Here is a 20,892-nt window from a genome sequence, read left to right as displayed (position 1 = left end):
CACACTGATGTTTCTCCTGTGCTAGTAAAAGAAAAATAAGAAACAAAAAAACAACCTCTTCAACTCTACTTCTTTATCAGCTACTAAATCCCAACCTTATTTCTTTGGTGACCTTTGGAGCAAAATTTTGTGAAAGAATAACCTATACTCTGTCTCCAGTTCCTCTCCACCTCCCCCCCACTCTACTTCTCTGAAATGCTTTGTCACGATCACAATAGGTTCCAAATTGGTAAATCTAATTGTCAGTTCTCAGCCCTCATTTTATGTGACCATGCAGCAGCATTGACAAGATAGTCATGTGCCCCCTTCCTCTGCTTTATTCACTTCACTTCCAGGACACCATACACTGTTGGTTTCCTTCCTCCCTTCCTGATTGGTCCTTCTCATCTCCTTTGAGGGCCTCCTCTTCTCTCCAACCTCTTCGTGCTTTAGTGCCCCAGAGAGCAGGCGTTGGCCCTCTTTTCCTTCTGATGCAGCCATCTCACATGGCTTTATAAACCATCCATATGCCAAAGATATATTAAGTTATATTTCCAGTTTTATGCCTACCCTTCAACTCCAGATGTGTATATGCCAATGCTCAATTGATATTTACACTTGAAGGTAAAATAGGTTTCTTCCCAGTTCAGCAGGACCACAAATGAATTCCAGAATGTTCTACCGAAAAGTTGTTTCTCTTGCAATATTGTGTCAGTTGATAAAAACTATATTCTTCTAGTTTCTCAGGCTAAAGACCTTAGAGTCATCTTGAGGCTCTCTTTTAAAATGCCAGACATATAATCTGTCAACAAATTATAGAGGATCTGTCTTCAACTACTTCTCACCCTATCTACTGTCACCACCTCTGTTGGAGGCATCTCTCGTGTCAGTCATTGCAGTAGCCTCTTCCCTGTGTGTTAAATGTTGGTCCCCTACTATCTATTTACATCATAGCAGTTAGAGTGTTCCTTGTTTTCAAGGTATGGTTCCCAGGCCAGGCCAGCAGCATTGGCAGCTCCTGAGAACTTTGTAGGGCTCACTGCAGACCTACAGAATCAGGAACTGTGTGAATGGGGCCCAGCAATTTATGTTTTAAGAAGCCCTACAGGTATTGCTGTTATACACTAAAGTGGATAACCACCATCCTGGATATCAACATGGGTAACTTCTTCACTTCCTTCAAGTCTTTGCTCAGATGTCACTTTCTGAGTGAAACCTGGCCACCTGTTTAAATAATAGCCTCACTCTTTCCCCAGAACTCCTCACTTTTCTGTACTCTGTTCTCCTTTTTCCTTATTTTGTCACCTGTATTTTCTAAAATATTAGAATTGACATTTTTATCATATTATTGTCTCACCTCACTAGACTATAAGCTCCATGTCTTATTCACTGGTATACACAAGTGTCTCAAACAGAATCTAACACAATGTAGGTACTCAATAAATATCTGCTGAATTAACTGAATAAATGGATAAGTGGAGCTTAATTGGCATGGCAAGTGGGGACAAGATTACAAGCAAAGCATGTCCAACCAGCAGGCAGGGAGTGGTCTGATAGTTGGGGGTAGTGAGCCAGAGGACATAATTGACAAGTGTCACCTCACTTCATTATAAGGGGTGCAAAGATAAGACACATAGGTGGTGTTAACACTCCTGGTACTGTACACCTTTTTTGGAACACAGGAACCACCCAGGCATCCTGACCACTGTGAGTTTTCTTTTCTACTATTATAAGGAAGATGGAAGAATTCAGGTTAATGTCTTGCGTTTTCAGACTATAGAAGCATAGTAGCATTAATGTTTCCTGATGCCTTGGGCTACCACCCTGGTAGAGGTGGCAAAGTGTCCTCATTACAGTTCCACACCTTGCTAAGTAACAGCTAGAGCTCCTTGACCAAATCCAAGGTTGGGGCAGCTGCATCTGCCATTCTTACAAACTTCCTGGATTTGCTGCAGATAAATGGGTTAGAGTCGCCTTTTGCCTTTCTATATATGAGTTTAAAAATGTTCCAAATAAAAGCAAGGTAACTTAGGAAGGGAAAAAGGATATTAGAGGAAACAATCATTTTTTTAAATGCTACTGTTTAACATTCACAATATGGGCCAAAGTCAATGGCTGCATCCTGTTACCATCAAAACCATGGTAATACTAGAAGTATATGTGCAACAAAACACAGAAACCTCGGCTAAATTGTAATTTCTGCTACAAATTTATTCCAAAAAAGGTGTACAATTTTGGTGATCCCTTATTCATAGAAACAATGCCAAGAAACATAGGACTAAATAAACCAGATCAATTTGCTGCCACTTTTTATAAATTCAACACAACATACTTGTTAACATCTAATGTTGGCCCCTTTTACTGCCTTTAGAATGGTCCCAATATTTGTCCCTAAAATTAATGTAAGCAAAACCACTTCTATAAAGGATGAAAAAAAAGAACCTCTTTTAATTCCTACCATATAAATGATGGCCACATTAATATTCTATCCTTTTGGCTCTGAACCAACTAATAGCTTTATTCTAGTACAACAATAAAAACTGTTAAGGGAAATGAGGAAATAGCATGGGGATTATTGCTCTTAGCATTTAACAGTATATTGGAGTCTTGGTGCTTGCTTGCATTTGCCTGGAATAAGTATCTAAGGGAAAATTAAGTTCTAAGCTGGGCTACTATTTGAAATCCCAGAAAGGGCTCCTGGGAATAGTTTGGCTTTCTGTGACAATAGATTTTCTGATGAAGTACACCATTCCCTAATGAAAAAGACCTGGCACTGCTGCATATGATGAAATTTGACCAATGCAAGTAGCGTGATGATCAGTTTGGGAATGAGTGTTTTAATAAAAGAAACATGAAATTGGCTGTGCTTTGCAGGACATGCCCCAAACCATCACAAGAGCTGTCGCCTTGGCCCACAGATGATCCCCACCACGCTACAACTGTGCAAGTTCCCACTGACATCACTAACAAAGCTGGCGTGGAGACAAAGACACAATCCAAAAACAGTCATGTTGGATTCTGCTTTGTTGGAGTCGTATGAAAAACAAACCAACTTCCTCGCCTCCCCCTACTTGCCCCAAAAATCTACCATGGAAGAGATCTGAGACTCAGCAGAGCTACTCAACATGTATATTTCTTGGTAAGCGGATAAACAGGGATAAGAAAAAATAGCAATTGTAGAGAGGAAAAAGGCAAATCTTTAAACAGTGATGTGGTCAAATGTGATAAATGTGAAAAAAAAAAGACATAAAAAGTGAACTTTAATCTATTTAGGTTGGGAATGTCTAACATTTTAAGTGGAAGAGGCCATAGTTTAGGAGAAGATAACACTTGTTTTTAACTGCATTTTATAAAAAGATGCCAATGCAATAGGTTTTACTATATTGACAATATTGAAGTTTATATATTCATTAATAAAAATTAGTTTACATTACCCGCATAAATGCTTGATGGGTTCTACAGTTAGCTGCTCTGCTTGATACTCGTATGCGTCCAGTAATCACATCAAAAGTTCCATTAGAAGAAAAATAAAATCTTGATGGAGACTCTGGCTTTCTGTTCACATCCAAACTCATGTTGTAAAACAAAACTGTGAAAATGTAGAGAGAATTGCAAGTAATAAGTAATTGCAAGTGATAAATAATTATCTAAATGCATTTATTTTATTATTTCTGCAGTGATAATAGTCAAGGTTATATAAAGTACTAGAAATATCTTAAATTATCTCCATTAAACAGCTTTTTAAAGACCAACTAGAAATATGAAAAAAGGAATAAAAATAAAAATTTCAAAGCCAGTAGAAGAAATAACAAAGCTCAGAGCAGAACTAAACAAAATGGAAACCAAAAAAATAGTACAAAAGAATCAATGAAACAAAAAGTCAGTTCTTTGAAAAGATAAACAAAATAAGTAGACCAATAGTCAGATTAAACAGAAATAGAAGAGAAAGGACTCAAATAACCTCAATCAGAAATGAAAAAGAGACATTACAATTGATACTACAGAAATACAAAAGATCACCTGTGAATACTACGAAAACCTCTACACTAAAAAACTACAAAATGTAGAAGAAATGGATAAATTCCTGGAAACACACAACCTCCCAAGCCTAAATCAGGAAGGTATAGAATTCTTAACAGATCAGTAACAAACAGTGAGATTTAAGCAACAATAAAAAGTCTCCCAACAAAAACAAAGCCCTGGACCAGATGGATTCACAGCCAAATTCTACCAGACAGACCTACAACAAAGAACCGGCACCTATCCCACAGAACTTATTCCATAACATTAAGAAGGAGAGAATCCTCCCTAACCCATTCTATGAAGCCAGTATCACATTGATATCAAAGACAGGAAAGGACACAATGAAAAAAGAAAACTACAGACTAGTATTCTTTATGAACACAGATGCAAAAATCCTCAACAAAATACTAGCAAACCAAATTCAACAGCAAACCAAAAAGATAAAATTTACCATGATCAAGTGGGTTTCATCCCAGAGATACAAGGATGGTTCAACATATGCAAATTAACAAACATGATTCACCACAAAAACAGAAATGAAACCAAAGACCACATGATCACCTCAATAGATGCAGAAAAAGCATTCAATAAAATTCAAAACACTTTCATGGAAAAAAAAATCCTCAACAAATTAGGCATTAAAGGAGCATATTTTAAAATAATAAAAAGCCATATATGATAAACCCACAGCCAACATTATACTGAACGGGAAAAAACTGAAAGCATTGGCCCTAAGAACTGGAAAAAGACAAAGGTGCACACTGTCACTACTTCCACGCAACACAGTACTAGAAGTACTAGCCAGAGCAATCAGGCAAGAGAAAGAAATAAAGTGTATGCAAATTGGGAAAGAGGAGATTAAACTATCCCTTTTCATTGATGAAATGATCTTGTATCTAGGAAATTGTAAAGACTCCACCAAAAGACTCCTAGAATGAATAAATTCAGCAAAGTCTCAGGTTACAAAATCAATGTACACAAATCAGTAACATTTCTATATACTAATATCACTCAAGCTGAGAATCAAATGAAAGACTCATTACCATTTACAATAGTTATTAATACAAGAAAATAAAATACTTAATGTCCAATTTCCTTAAGTACTAAGTTTGAAAGTTGGTATCTCTGACATTTCACTTTGACACTTCTTATTTTTATCATATAGGTACACCCTTAGTCTTGCAAATGCACAGTTTGGTTTGTGATTATCTTTCAAAAAATTTTTTTAGAGCAACTTTTGTGCAACCATAGAGAAGTAAAAAATTCATGTTATTTTCGAATATAAGTTCTGTTGTGGAACCAATGTAGTGCAGAGAGCTTGAAATAGCAATGACGTGTTTGGGAAGGATGTGGCTAAGAAATGCACTGTATGTTGATGGTTTGAAACATTCTGTCCTGGTGATTTTAATCTTGAAAATGAGCTATGTGAACGACCCGAGACCAAGATGGATAAAAATGAGCTGAAAGCTATAGTGGAAGGGAAACCATCTTAACCCTTGTGTGAATTAGCAGCAAGACTTGACATTAATACTCCAACAATATTGAATCATCTGAAACAAACTGGCAAGGTAAAGAAGCTGGATAGATGGGCTCCCCATGAATTAAAAAAGCACCAGAAGAAAAATCATCTCGAAGCTTGCTTTTCTTTACTGTCACAACATGAAGGCAAACCATTTCTACACCGTATTGTTACATGTGATAAAGTAAACAATGGATTCTTTTTGACAATTGCAACCATTCGTCACTATGGTTATATAAAGATGAAGTGCCAACAAACAGTCCAAAACCAAATATTCACCAAAAAAAAAAAAAAAAGCTAATGGTGTCTGCTTGGTGGTCCAGTTCTGGTATTATATCCACTACAGCTTCATGAAACCTGGTCAATCGATTACAGTGGATGTCTACTGCAACCAAGTCAATGAAATGATGGGATGCTTGTGATTAAGCAGCTGAGATTGGTCAGTAGAGACAGGCCAATCCTCTTGCAAGACCATGTCACAAAAAACAACGCTGCTCAAACTATAGCAGCTGGACTTGGAAACTCTCTGTCATCCACTGTATTCACTGGACACTGAATTAACTGACTACCGCTTCTTTCCAGGCTTTGTACTACTTCTTGCAAGGAAAAATATTCAATTCTAAACAAGCTGTGGAAAACACCTTTTGTGATTTCAACACTACTTGGTCTCCAGGATTCTTGCTGCGGGCACAAACAAGCTACTGTTAAGATGGCAACTATGTTGATAGTTCAGGTGGATACTTTGATTAATTGTACTGCTTCTTGTTTGAGATATAATAAACTACACTTTTGATTTGAAATCAGACATTTCATATTTAATGACCTAATACTTAACAAAGGCAGTGGAAGATCTCTAAAAGGAGAACTACCAAACACTGATGAAATAAATCACAGATGACACAAATAGAAAAATATCTCATGATCATGGATTAGTATAATCAACATTGTTAAAATGTTCATACAGCCATAATTAATTTACAGATTCAATGTAATCCCCATTAAAATACCAATGTCATATTTCACAGATCTAGAAAAAATAATTCTAAGCTTCATTGTGAAACAAAAAGGAACACAAATAGCCAAAGCAATCTTAAGCAAAAAGAACAAATCTAGAGACATCACATTAGTAGACTTCAAATACTACTACAAGGCTATAGTAACCAAAGCATCATGGTACTGGTATAAAAGTAGAGACACAGATCAATGCAACAAAATAGATAGGCCAGAAATAAAACCATCTACCTACAACCAACTGATATTTGGCAAAGCAGACAACAACATATGCTGAGGAAAGGAAACCCTATTCAATAAATGCTGGGAAAAACCACATATCCATATGCAGAAGAATGAAACAGGACTTCTATCTCTTGCCATATATGAAAATTAATTCAAGATGGATAAAAGATTTAAGTGTAAGTCATGAAATCATAAAAATTCTAGAAGAAAACATAGGAAAAACTGTTCTAGATACCAGCCTAGGCAAAGAATTTGTGACTAAGATCCCAAAGACAAATACGGCATCAACTAAAATAAATAAATGGGACTTGACAAAATTAAAAAGCTTCTGCATAGAAAAGTAAATAATTCACAGTGTTAACAGTCAACCTACAGAATGAGAGAAAATATTTGCATACTATATATCTGATAATGTATCCAGCATCTACAAAAAACTCAAATCAGCAAGGAAAACACCCAACCCCACTAAAAAGTGGGCAAAAGACGGGAACAGAAGTTTTCAAAAGAAGATAAATGGTCAATAAACATATGAAAAAATGCTCAACATCACTAATCATCAGGGAAATGCAAATTAAAACCACAATGAGATATAACTTTACCCCTATGAGAATGGCCATTATTAAAAAGTCAAAAACAATAGATTCTGGCATAGATGTAGAGACAAAGGAATGCTTATACACTGTTGGTGGGACTGCAAATTAGTACAGCCTCTATGGAAAACAGTATGGAGATTCCTCAAATAAATAAATGTAGACTTACCATTCAACCCAGCAATCCCACTACTGGATATTCTACTCAAAGGAAAAGAAGTCATTTTATCAAAAAGACACCTGCACTCAAATGTTCATCACAGCACAAGTCACAAAGATGTGGAATCAATCTAAGTGCCCACCAATTCATGAGATTAAAAAAATGTGATATATATATATATATATATATATATATATACATACATACATACATACATACATACTGTGGAGTACTATGTAGCCATTAAAAGGAACAAAATAGTATCTTTTGCAGCAACTTGGATGGAACTGTAGACCATTATCTGAAGCAAAGTGTCTCAGGAATGGAAAAACAAATACCACCCATATACTCTAATAATTGGGAGCTAATCAATGGGCACAAAGAGATGTAAAGGAAATTGGAAATCAAGAAGGGGAGAGGGGTTAAAACTTGCCTATCAGGTACAATGAACACTATTCAGGTGATGGGCATGCTAAAAGCCCTGACTTAAGCATTATACAAAGTATCCTGTAACAAACACATTTGTACCCCCTTAATATTTTGAAATTAAAAGAAAAAAACATTCTATGTAAATATCCCTGGTATTAAGGAAGGGGAAAAAAAGGATGGGATGCAGGGGTATAAAATATTGTGAAAAGTAACTGCTCAAAAATTTTTCCAAATTATTAAACATGACAATTGAATAATGATATGAAATACATAAATTTCAAAAATTATTTTTATGAATAAAAAAGGTTCACAAACTTCTCTCTGGGTTTCTATTAACAATATTATCATCTTTATTTGCTTAATTGTCCTATATAAAAAAGTTTCAAAACTACCATGTCAAAATAGTTACTAATAATAAAATTCTTAAGCTTCAGATTTCTTTGGAGTCATTTTTGTCCTCAGAACATCTGACTAAGACAGTAGAGGCAGACTACTGTGCTCAAATGTCACTTGGAATAATTCTATCTTTTGTGGATTTTGTATACAGTTAGCTTTAGTTTTGATTTGAGGGCTTGCTATTTTTCTTTTAATTGTCTTATATATAAAGTGAATATAAGGTTTGAAAGTCAAACACATACACACACACACACACACACATATGATTTACTCAAAAATGTCTTCTTTCCAGTCTTGTGCTGTGATCATTTATCCTTCCTCTCTGTTTTTATTGGTTTCTAATTTGACTTTCCAGTGTTAATTTGTGCAATAATAAAAAAATATAGACAGCCTCTCAATAACTATCCTAGCAGTTTGGCATGATTTATTTCAAATCTGACATAGTAAATATTTACCTGCTAAAGATGATCTTCAAATAAGCAAAAAAAAAAAAAAAAAAGTGGAAAATTCAAAAAGAAACCAAAAAAACTGTAAGCCAGATCTTACCAAGAAAGTAAGAGTCATTTCCTGAATCTAAATGGGTTCATTGCAAAGCGAGCTAAATCTAATAGTCTGCTGAGGTATCATTCATTATATAAGAACAATAATTCATAAGTGATAGGTTAAAGAATTCCTGAAGTGTTCATTTATATTTTAGGAGTAACTTTTACTTCTAGAAGAATTTTACCTACCTATTTTAAGAAAATATAAGTATAAAACCTGTTAGAGTAATCTCTTACACATTTCAAATAAATCTTTTAATCATCCTTTTATTTGGAAAATAATAAAGTCCAAGTCAACTGACTTTAAAATCACAATAACTGAGCTTCAATACTTCCGAGAGAAAGAGGAGCAATTGAAATAGCCATCTACAAATTCATCACCCTGAGTTCGGACAAAAAATAAATGAGAAAGGGGCGAATAAAAATCCACTCACATGAAGAGGTAAAATGTCCTGGTTTTATTAAATATGAATATCATGTGAATTATTTCTCCCAAGCAGTCATTTTATGACAATTACAAAACATATTTCTATAACAATGCTATAGTTATTTATGAGTTTCATATATTTGTCTTCAACCATTTTAAAAAATATCTCATCACAATGGAATTGTTAGCACAGGAATCTCTGATTTTACATAAAGGGAAAGAGCCCTATGTATTCAACATGGATCTTTCCATCAGATAATTCATCAGCTTGTCCGTGTTAACGTACAACTCACTGTGGGGTCAGGCTCTTAAACTGTCACTTCTCCAATCAATAACCAGATGAAGACTTGCCTACCTTCTTATTACTGCAGTTCAGCCAGGACTTTTCCACTATTAAAAATGAGTCTGATTTCAGGAAGAGCTACCAGGCTCATTCTGTACATTTCATTACAAGCTAATTCAGATTGATATCTCTATTACATACCCATCATTCAATTCAATAAGTATTTTCTCCCCTTCATGATGTTTAGATGACAGCTGCCTGCAAGGTCATGAGTATAATCAACTCTTGAGAGGTCTTGGGAGATCATAAAATTTGTGAATTATTAATGTCCAAATGATAAACCAGGTATGCTTTTTTCCTACCATGGGTTAATCTCATTCTAAGGTTAGCTTAAATATAACATAATTAGGATGATTAATCTGCTAGTAAAATACTTATAAAGTCACATGTACATGATTTGGTAATAACCACAATTTTGGGTGAGCCATATAAATGCTACTTTCTCCAGAGAAGATAAATGACAGTTGCTTACATACAGGGGAACAGGCATGGTTCTCAGGAGCTGATCGTTGCAGGAAATTATTAAGAGATGTGTATCATTTATAGAAATTAGAAACAGGTCTAGATTCCAGATAAGTTTCTGCAATTGTTGAAAAAGGATAGAATGCTAAGAAAAGAATCTTTTCCCTCTCAGGCCTTCTAGCTTAAGCTGACTCCAGGCTTTGAAAAGCTTAGTAAAATAGAGGAGCTGTGGTGATGTTCTTTCTATTCTAAAAATATTTCACAGATTAAGTTTAGTTGGTTCACCTTAAACTAATATAGCAAATGATCCTTTGTTTCTTGCCATAATCTCTAAACTGCAACCTTCTAATGAGCCCTACTCATTTTTTAGAACAACTTGAGAATCTGGAAGATGGGCAAAAAAGGTACATGTCACATGGCTACTTTCTGCTGCACCAAAGATGACCCACATGGCTAAAACCAGTGAGAGCTCAAAAGACATTAGTACACTTCACACTCTAACAGACATTCATTCTGTAGGGCACACTTACCAATGTAACCTGGAACTTCTTTGCCCTTATATGAGAAACAAAGTGTTAGATCCATGCACACAGAAGGCAATCCATTTTCAATACAGTCAAATTTCGTTCTATTTACTGACTCAGGGTGGCTTAAAGAAGCTTCAACAATCACTACTGGTCTTGTCCTAAGAAGGAAATAAAATTAGCAATGTTAATTGCAGAATTATTTTTCCTTAAGACAATTGCACTTGTTTTGTCAGTTTGCATTGACCAAGTAATTTCATGAATCTTCCTTATTAATAGTACGTGTACGCATACTCAAGTACACAAAGCAAAAAAAAATTCCATTTAAATATCTGAAAAATTGACTTTGATGATTTGTTTAATGATATCTATATAAGGTGGTGAAAATGCCCTGAAGTTCAATAATTAAACTTCAGAATACTAAAAAGAATATGATGAGGTCACTACCACTGCTGATGTTAAATACCACCCTCCTGTCATTTACAATTAAGCCCAATTGTCATTCAGCAGTGAAATGTATCAACCTTACCTTAGCAACACAGCAGAATTAGACCGAAAAGCACCAACTGCTACATCTGGAGGATCAAAATCAAAAACACAGATTAATGATCCTCATTAGCCAAAGAGATTTACTTTTCAGCCACAAATACTTAACTACATATCACCTTTTGACTATATCAAAACATTATTTACAGAAATTATTTAGAAAAGATATGCTAACATCTTTAAATTCATTCCACATTTGCCTGACTCTATTCATTTATAATAACTTTCATCCCTTTATGACATAAACTTTATGATATAAACTTATGATATAAAGACAGGCTTACTAAAACAAATTTCAGTTTTTGGACCAGAAACATACACCCAGAAATTTACTTTTGAAATAAAAAATGATTTTTCTTTATTTTATCCTATGTTTGATCAATTTTCATGAGAATTTTTCAAGAAAAAGGAATTAAGTAACAGTGCAAAGATGAGGAATTGCATGATCATTTTTGGCCTATTCTTGAATTCAAGAGAGCTTCAAAAATGAAGGCAAAAAATCATTAGCAAATTGAAGTCTTCCATATTAGTTTTATGTACTTCACAACAAAGCAGCATCTATAATAGAGCTTATTTCAATGTTTTAAATATGGTGAATTTTATACTCACCTAAATATCCATTATCATCTGCATCAATTTGTCCTGATATAGACTGTCCAAACATACTTAATGATTTGCTGATTTCAAGTCCTTCAATTCTCTGAAAAATAGGCAAGTGGGAAGCAGTTTTTGAATACCTGATACCCCAGAGAAGCATTAAGTTAGCTCAATAATGAGCCTTTCCATGCATTACTAACAAAATGAATTTTAGTTAAGTCAAATACTTCTAAGAGACAAAATTTTCCGGTTTGAAATAGGCAGTTGACAGCTATTTTGTGACTTACAAAAAAAAAAAAAATTACTTTCTTTACTTTGTGAGCAAAAGGAAAACTATGCAGTACAGATTTTCTAAAAGAGTCCTGACTCCCTCTCCTCAAGTCTTTTTTTAGGCTCCACTTTTACTTCCTTGACCAACACAAATAAACAAATAAGAAATTTGGAAAATAAGATGTCTATAACCACTACTTTGAGACAGAGTCTCGCCCTCTTACCTGGGATAGGTGTTGTCATAGCTCATTGCAACCCCCAACTCCTGGGCTGAAGCAATAATCCTGCCTCAGCCTCCCCAGTAGCTAGGGTGACAGGTATGTACCCCCACACCCAGCTAATTTTTCTATTTTTTGTAGAGACAGAGTCCCACTCCTGTTCAGGCTGGTCTCAAACTCCTGAGCTCAAATAATCCTCCTGCCTTGACCTCCCAGAGTGCTAGGATTCCAGGCAGGAGCCACCAAACCCCAGCTGAAAGCCAACATTTTGACAAGAACAACCCAAGTCAGACACGTTTTCCATTTTATGTACCCAATTTCATGTTCAGATACTGATTGATAAATATCAGGTTGCTTTCTATCTATATAAAGAAAACTAGTATTTAATCAGACAAGTACGTATCTTTCATGTCAAATACAGATAACCACTCGCCCATTTTTGCCTAATCAAAAAAACATTGTTTGTTAATGTGTCCATAAAAATATCATTGGAAAAACTTTTTTACTCTTCATAGGAATGTAGTTTTTCCTAGGCACTGAAATGCCCTGATTTTTCAACATTTAAAGTGAATTCAGAGTTAGGTCATGGAACTTTATTAAAGTGCTATCATCTTACTACTACACACTGAAAGAAACACAGATATCATATGTGTGTTTAATTGTCCTGTACAATCTTCACAAAATATGGGGCTTTAGCCACAAGGCAGCTAATCAAATCAAAATGGGCATATTTGGAGTAGTATGCATATTACCTAAGAACATAAATTTGATGAACTACAGACAAGCTAGAGTGGGAGTGAACTAGGACCCTTATTTATGAGGAAAATAATGGTTTAAAGAGTTATTAATCCCTTAAAATAAGACCATTTATCATTATTATAAGGAAATGGAGAAATAGGATATTAAGTATTTGTAAGAGCAACTTAAGAAAAATAAATCCAGTTGGACGCAATGGCTCAGGCCTGAAAACCTAGTGCTTTGGGAGGCCGAGGATGGGGTGGGTATTGCTTGAGGCCAGGAGTTCGAGAACACCCTGGGTAACATAGCAAGAACCTGTCTCTGTAAAAAATTTAAAAAAAATAAGCAAGGCACAGTGGCTCGTGCCTATATTTCCAGCTACTTGGGAGGCTGAGGCAAGAAGATTGAGCCCAGCAGTTCAAGGCTGTAATCAATGAGCTATGATCTCACCACTACTGCACTCTAGCCTGGGCAACAGAGCAAGACTGTCTTAAGCAACAACAATAACAACAAAAAAAGGCCACATAAAACACTAGAAATTTTAAGGATGCTTTATTATCAATGCTTCTTTTGTATATAGAATACTATGTTACCTGTGAGAAGGTTGACGAGATCCCATCTACACGGCCATTGTAAATATAAATAGCACCTCTCAAGTCATCTTCTTGTGGAGCTCCAATAGCAACATCTATTTGAGGATTTAAACAGTGGAAAACTAAAAATTGTTGATACAACAAATGCAACTTTGAAAGCTAATCTTCATAATCCATAATTCATATTACCTGACATAAGGAAAACTCTTATTTTAAAAAAAAAAACTCATCCCAGACAGAAAAAAATACTATTATATCATCATAATATACAGGATTGCACAGAGGTTTGTGCATGGAAGAAAGCACACTGAATGGGTCTGAGAGGCACTCTGACAGTATGGTCAGTATGGTTAGGGTGTGGGCTCCACAGCCAGACTGCTGGGCTCTGACCGTTCTCCGCCACTGTGCACAGCTGTGATACGCTACACCCAAGTCTTAATCTCTGTCTTGGTTCCTTTACTTCTAGAATGGGATCATAATTAAACCTACCCTCAGCATAAAAGGACATAACTCACATAAAGTACTTAGAGTAGCTCCTGGCATGTTAATACAATTATAATCTATGAATATTATAATCACAAGAATCTTTATTTTAAGCTATAGGCTTTACTTTATTTGCAAAATAATTTTAATTATTATTCCAATGAAAATGATTAAGGTGACTGTTAGGGATATCTGCACACAGCCACATGATCTCAGAAATTTGATTTGGTCTATAAAATAATGACTGCGCTACTTTTATGACTTTGAGATTCACATCAACTTATGATGCCAAGAAGAAAATAAAGATTTGATCAACTGATATAAGAAAATGCAAGAGTAAACAGAAACTATGAGATATGACTGCCTAAGTGCTATAAGGATATAGCATAAAGGAGAAAAATAATATTCTGCAGTTATAAGAGCATTTCATTATTTTACCAAGTATTGTCTATTTATTTGGGCATACTCATATATTTATATGAAATGTTTTTTATTATTTTAATGGAAACCTAAAGTACAGAAGGTTCGTTTTCATGTTACTTATTACTATCAAACCTAAAATCTTTTTAACAACTAGAGTGGTAATTTTTGACTACTATTTCAGTGGGAATAAAAATATCTTTGATATGTAACTCTATACTAAATGCTATACAATTTTAAAAATGCAAAAACCTTTTTATTTTCATTTAAAAAGAAATGGTAAATGCCTATACTTATTTTTATTTTTTTTTTTTTTGAGACAGAGTCTCGCTTTGTTGCCCAGGCTAGAGTGAGTACTGTGGCGTCAGCCTAGCTCACAGCAACCTCAAACTCCTGGGCTCAAGTAATCCTCCTGCCTCAGCCTCCTGAGTAGCTGGGACTACAGACATGCGCCACCATGCCTGGCTAACTTTTTCTATGTATATTAGTTGGCCAATTAATTTCTTTCTATTTATAGTAGAGACGGGGTCTCGCTCTTGCTCAGGCTGGCTTCAAAATCCTGAACTCGAGCAATCCGCCAGCCTCGGCCTCCCAGAGTGCTAGGATTATAGGTGTGAGCCACCACGCCCAGCCCCTATACTTATTTTGTTTAGACACACTAAAGCTAGCCTCTTTTGACTTGTGCAAACTATTTTACACTTTTACATACAAAAATTTGCCCATTCATTCATTCATTCATTGGACAAATATTAAGCACCTACTATAACCCAGGCATTTGCCAGGAGCTGGCAATACAGGAGAGTGGCACAAAAAAGAACTCATAGTCTAGCTGGTAGGAAGAGCAATTAAAATCAGAACAACACAGAATGCAAGGAGGGAGTGGTAGAAATTAGGGAAGGCTCCTCATAGAATATGATGCCTCAGATGAGATTACAGTATTGAAAGATGACAGCTAGATGAAGAAAAGGGAAAAGCAGTTCAGAGAGAGATAAAAGCTTGTGCAAAAGCAGGCAGGCAAGCAGTGGTAGGGCACACATTCCGAACAGCAATAGGTTTGGAATAACTGGGGCCAGATTTGTGTAGAACATAGGGGGAAACGTGCAAAGAAAGACAGGAGGAAGAGAAGAGGAGGTGAAGGGAAGGGGTAGGGGAAAAATGTCTTACAGCCATTGCGGGAAGACACTGAGCAATTTCTTTAATCAGAGCGGGATTTATATCACCACTCTTGTGGCTAAATCCCTAGTAACTAGAATTCTATACCTTGATTCTTGATAACACAGAAAAAAAAAACAAGCTTAGCTTATGAAGCAGTTGGTACACATAAATTCTTACTAGTGTTATTAGCACTAGTGATCTAAATTAAGGCAAATATCTTGAAACAATACAAATGAGCCTTTTCATAAAACAAATCCAGACCGATTTTTTTTCCATACGTAAGACATTGAGGTATATTCCATCTTCGGCTATCTTACATATAGATCCAAACTCTTACTTCCTGGGCTTACACTTGCCTCTGTCACATATAGCCATCATTATGGAAATGAGGAAAATACATTTGAAGTACATATAACAATGAAATGTTTTTCCATGCAGTTTTTCCAACTGCTTTTACTTTAAAAAAAAAAGCCTAAACATTTAAATTATTTCATTCTATTAGTATAAATCATAATAATGATCATTAGTATGATCATAATCTTAACATCAGCCAACACTTAAATAGCATTGATAGTGTAGGCACTGTGCTAGGGACTTTATGTATATTTACCCATATAACTCTAACAACCACAGCAAATAAATACGTTTTCATTCACACTTTACAGATGAGGAAACTGAAGCAGAGTGTAATTCGTTCAAGGTGACAGGGCCAGGAGGTGATGTGGTCAGGATCTGAACCTTGCAGCCTGGCTTCAGAGCCCATGTTCCCCATCACCATGTTCTGTAAAATCATCAACAGAGGCTATACCCAAAGTTTTCCTTCTTAGTACCTAATTCCTGTTCTGTGTCAGAGAAGTGCTCACTTAATAATTTATCAATGTTTATTTCAAGGGCACATAAAATAATAATCATCTTATAATTTACAATTGTAGAGTCTTATCATGGTTGTGCTCTAAAAATACTCAAACATATAATGTAGAAGTCAGATACTAAAGCTCAAGGTGAACAAAAACTAAACCAATAATAAATGGTCTTGCCAAATCTATTTCACATAGGAAATCCAAAAAGATACCTGTCTATTGGCCAGTTGGGTCAGTCAGTCTGTGTATCTACCACCTATTCTACAATTTTCTCATGTTTTTGATAAGAATTTTATACTGGACTTTTGCCAGATTGATTAGTCATCTCTCTTTAGAAAATGGTTTGCTTTGGTTTTCTGAGGACATAGGATATAGAGTCTGATTTTTTCCTTTAGAAGAATAAAAGGTATGACAAAGGCCAAAATAACTTAGGTTTGCCATGCAAAGTACCACAAAGTTTTGCGTAATAAAAGGACATTAAGCGTGATTTGCATCTCAGAGATGGAAGAAAAAAGAATAGGTGAGCTTTCATTCTCTATCCTATAATCTCCACTGTGATCACAAAGTATCTTCATCCGTCACCCCCAGGAAAATAAGATAGAAGGTGAGGCAAAGGGATTAAAATAAAACACATAAAGAAAAATAAAACATAGATGCCTTGCGTCTCACTCGGGCAGACACAGTGGAATGGAATTAAAACATCAGCAAAGAACTAAAACACACTGACCCTACTTCCAAATCAGCAATGGTCTTGCTAATATCTAAAACGTAGAAAATGCTTATTCATGGACAAAACTGAAGATAAAATTAAAACTAGAACTAGAAAAGGATATATGGTATTATAAACATTCTCTGAAATGTTGATGTAGCCACTAAATGTAAATATGTTGTGAATTATAAGTGGGATTATAAATGAAATGATAAATAGCACAAAATATGCAGAAATATTAAAAACAATCACTTGATTAATAACCTTCCAGACATAAAGATGTTACCTTTAGTAGTGGAGAGCTGAGGACTCTCAGAAAAACAAGTGCTGCCTGAAACCCAGGATCTCATATACAAACTGAAAGACTAGACTGTCCTCTGAAGGTCCCCTGTGAAGTCCTCTTCTTAAATCTCATGGACAGAACACTTTCTTTCACACCATTGGAAAATTGTCTGGAATTTTCTCAGGTGCTAGAATGATTTTGATAAGGGAATATGCCTATTGTCCATGACAGTTTTATATTAATAACTATCAGAATACCAGAATAATTCAGGTTTGTCACTGACATTTTGATGCCACAAAAATCATTTCTCATGTGTGTGCACCACATATATTTTAGCATATTCAAAATAGTGAAAATAGCGAAAGATCTTCCTTGAATGTGTCAATTAAAACAAGAGAGTGTAGAGGAATCGTAAGCAGAGTAGTTTACTAAATGATTTGTGTCTTTAAAAGAAAGACTCATATCTAATATATGAAACATCAAGATGCATAAACATAGTTTTATCCATAGACTTTATTAGATGGGATCCTTAAATTCACCACTAAGGTTTATTTTTTCATGTCTTAACCTCATTTTTCATTTGATTATAAAACTATAAAAATGTATGCCATTACTTTCTTCATTTTCATTTATTATGGCACACACTGTATACCTGGTATGGTACGTCTGACCCAAAATAAATGCTCAATAAATATCACAAAATTGCTGACTACTTGTGAAATGTAACATTATAATATTAATAAAACTTCATACATGTTTTATTAAGTGTAATCACAACAAAAAATCTACGTATTTTTCTCCTTTCATTTTTAAAATAGTAAAAAAATCCAGAAATGGTAATATATGTATACCAAATTACACTATCTTATATTTTAGAAGATGCACTAGAAGCATGTATATTCCATAACTCTTTTCTTGTAGAATAATGCATTTTATACATTTAAAGATTAAAACATTTAGCTACAAGAAAGAATTAAGGAGGTTAGAATTTACGGCACCCCTCACTTATTTTAGGCATCCAAGAAAGTTTTAGCCTAATATTACCGTATACTAATTGCCAATGTCTTTAGCAAGAAGACATTCTGAGTCCTAAAGGTAAGTATCAAATATTTATTCACTGAACTCTTAAAAAATTGCACACTCTCCCCTCAAATTTATTCATCATTTTAAGCAGTTTTAACAGACTTGGTTACCACACAGTACTCCGTTCAAAAAAGCAAATTTTAAGAGAGAATACAGGTTGATATAGGCATTTCAACAACAGGGCTGATATCCAGGGCCATGTGCACAGTTATAAGAGGACCATCTATTCAATTATTGAAATACTTCTATATCAGAGGATAAGTAGCCACAGTCCCCGAGTTTCACAGTTGCCTCTTCACTACTGCTCAGAACTCTGTCCTGGAATCTCCCCAGTCCTCCCACAATATGGCTAGAGGGAATGCTGGCACAGCAGGAGGCTTCCAGAACTCTGCTCCAAGCCTGCATCCAACCTCTGTTGGGTTTGGTCAGTGTTTTTACTGTACTGATACCATGGTTCAATGAGTCTATGATACATGTTTCCTGTAATTTCCACATCTTTTTATTTCTGAAATCAGGATTCTCCTTTAAATAGAAAAATGGTGGGTGTCACTATTTAATAGGCAGCATTTTTAAGGGGCATATAAATAATAATGCAACTTCTAATCAGTGGTGCCTCAGAATCAATGAAATAAGCATTTTGAATATCATCTTTCATTAACAATAGTAGGATCTATAGTTGACAATTTAGGAGAAGTCAGATGCAACACTAAAAAGAAAATTTAGCATACCATTCTGGATCCATTTTATATAGACAGGTAAACAATACAAAACTCTAATCAGATTATCTTCCATGAGCCATCCAAAAAGTGGAATCACATACCAAATTAGATAATTTTAATTACCTTCAAAGCCATCATTGTCAATGTCACCAAGATTAACTATAGATTCCCCAAATCTTGCAGCATATTTGTCACTTCCAATGAGTTTGGTTTCCATTTCATTCATTACTGCTCCCTAGACAGCAAGGGAGAGAAAAGGTGTCATTATAACACTCCCTGACAACTTTACACATGATTTACTGTTGTAATTGGATATGGATTTTTCCTAATGTGTCAAACAAGTTGGACAAACTACAGACTGAGCTTTAGTACACACATCTCAGTTCAATTCAATAAATATTTATTGAGTCTGTCAACACATAATAGTATGATTAGAGCTCAGAGGACATAAAAATTGTCAAACTCATGATCCCTAGCTTTGAAAATCCAATAAATCATTTTGATAATTCAATTTAGCAAATATTTATTGAGCTCCTACTAAAGACAATGCACTGTGCAAAGAGTGAACAGGTGAAAGGGGACAAGGTAGTGTGTGTATAAAACACACTCCTTTCCTCAAGAAGCCCACAGTTACACAGAGGACCTAGTGTAAGCATGTAAATAACTTAGAAGTATAAAATGCTTTAAAAGCTCAAGATAAAAAAAAGAATATCTAATTGTGATAACAGATTTCTTAAAGAGATGGCATGTGAAGTGGCTAGCGAAGGATAAGTGTAACTTTCATATACAGAGAGAACTACCAGCAAAACAAATTCCAGCAAATTCGGCTATAATGAATGGTATGTGTAATATTAATACATGAGATTAAAAAGTCAGATTGCAGTCTTATGGTGTACCGTTTTGATTGTGGAGAAAAACTTATTCTTAATTTAGTGAACAACAGGAAACCACTGAAGGTTTCTGAGTTGAGGAATGACCTGACTGAAGCTGGCCTTTGGAACCTTATCCCAGGAGCAATGGAGCATGGGTTGGTCAATTTCCAGCTTCCTAGGATTTAGGAAGATGCATTATTATAATAAGACATTCAATAATGAGCTGTTAAAATAATAGCTACCAGTTCTCTTTGCAAACTTTGATCATGTCAGTCCCTTGTATTAAAAAAAAACAAAAACTATGTAGCATATATCATAGATCCTTTCCTCTGTTCAAACTTATTGGTCATTTCCCTAGCACACATGTTCTTCCCTTGTGAGATATTCTTCACCTTTTATTTTCCAATTGAAAAATCCCTATTTTTGTCTTGCTCAAATACTACTTCCTCTATGAAACCATCTTGACGCAAAGGGAATCACTTCTTCCACTTTGTATGTACTCATAATGTGCCATTGACCATGTTGTATTCTATCATTAACTCTCACATTTGGTGTCTTCACAAGATCCTGAGGGTCTTGGGAGTCAGGGCTAAAATTATTCTCAACTCTTTTCATAATCCTTGTTACATATCAGATACTCACTAAATGCCATTTATTTTATATGATCTAAGATGATTGGGAATCATCTCTATAGATGTACTCACTGACATCAAAGA

General features: G+C 35.1%; 1 protein-coding gene across 2 annotated transcripts in view; it reads right to left on the bottom strand.

Moving 5' to 3' along the window:
* The window catches only part of ITGA4 (integrin subunit alpha 4), a 78,539-nt gene that overhangs the window by 31,887 nt on the left and 25,760 nt on the right, over positions 1–20,892 (bottom strand). The window contains exons 10-15 of one of the 2 annotated variants that reach the window (XM_012785814.3): positions 19,428–19,539; positions 13,593–13,687; positions 11,786–11,876; positions 11,160–11,205; positions 10,637–10,791; positions 3,414–3,568 (exon numbers count right to left, since the gene is read on the bottom strand). In XM_012785814.3, the coding sequence (XP_012641268.2) occupies positions 3,414–3,568; positions 10,637–10,791; positions 11,160–11,205; positions 11,786–11,876; positions 13,593–13,687; positions 19,428–19,539 (654 nt within the window). The remainder of the gene's footprint in view (positions 1–3,413; positions 3,569–10,636; positions 10,792–11,159; positions 11,206–11,785; positions 11,877–13,592; positions 13,688–19,427; positions 19,540–20,892) is intronic. The other variant, XR_012920583.1, reaches the window with a different exon arrangement.

Source organism: Microcebus murinus, chromosome 8 (assembly GCF_040939455.1).
Source record: "Microcebus murinus isolate Inina chromosome 8, M.murinus_Inina_mat1.0, whole genome shotgun sequence".
In the NCBI taxonomy this organism is placed as follows: domain Eukaryota; kingdom Metazoa; phylum Chordata; class Mammalia; order Primates; family Cheirogaleidae; genus Microcebus; species Microcebus murinus.
This window is presented reverse-complemented; position numbering and strand designations above follow the sequence as displayed.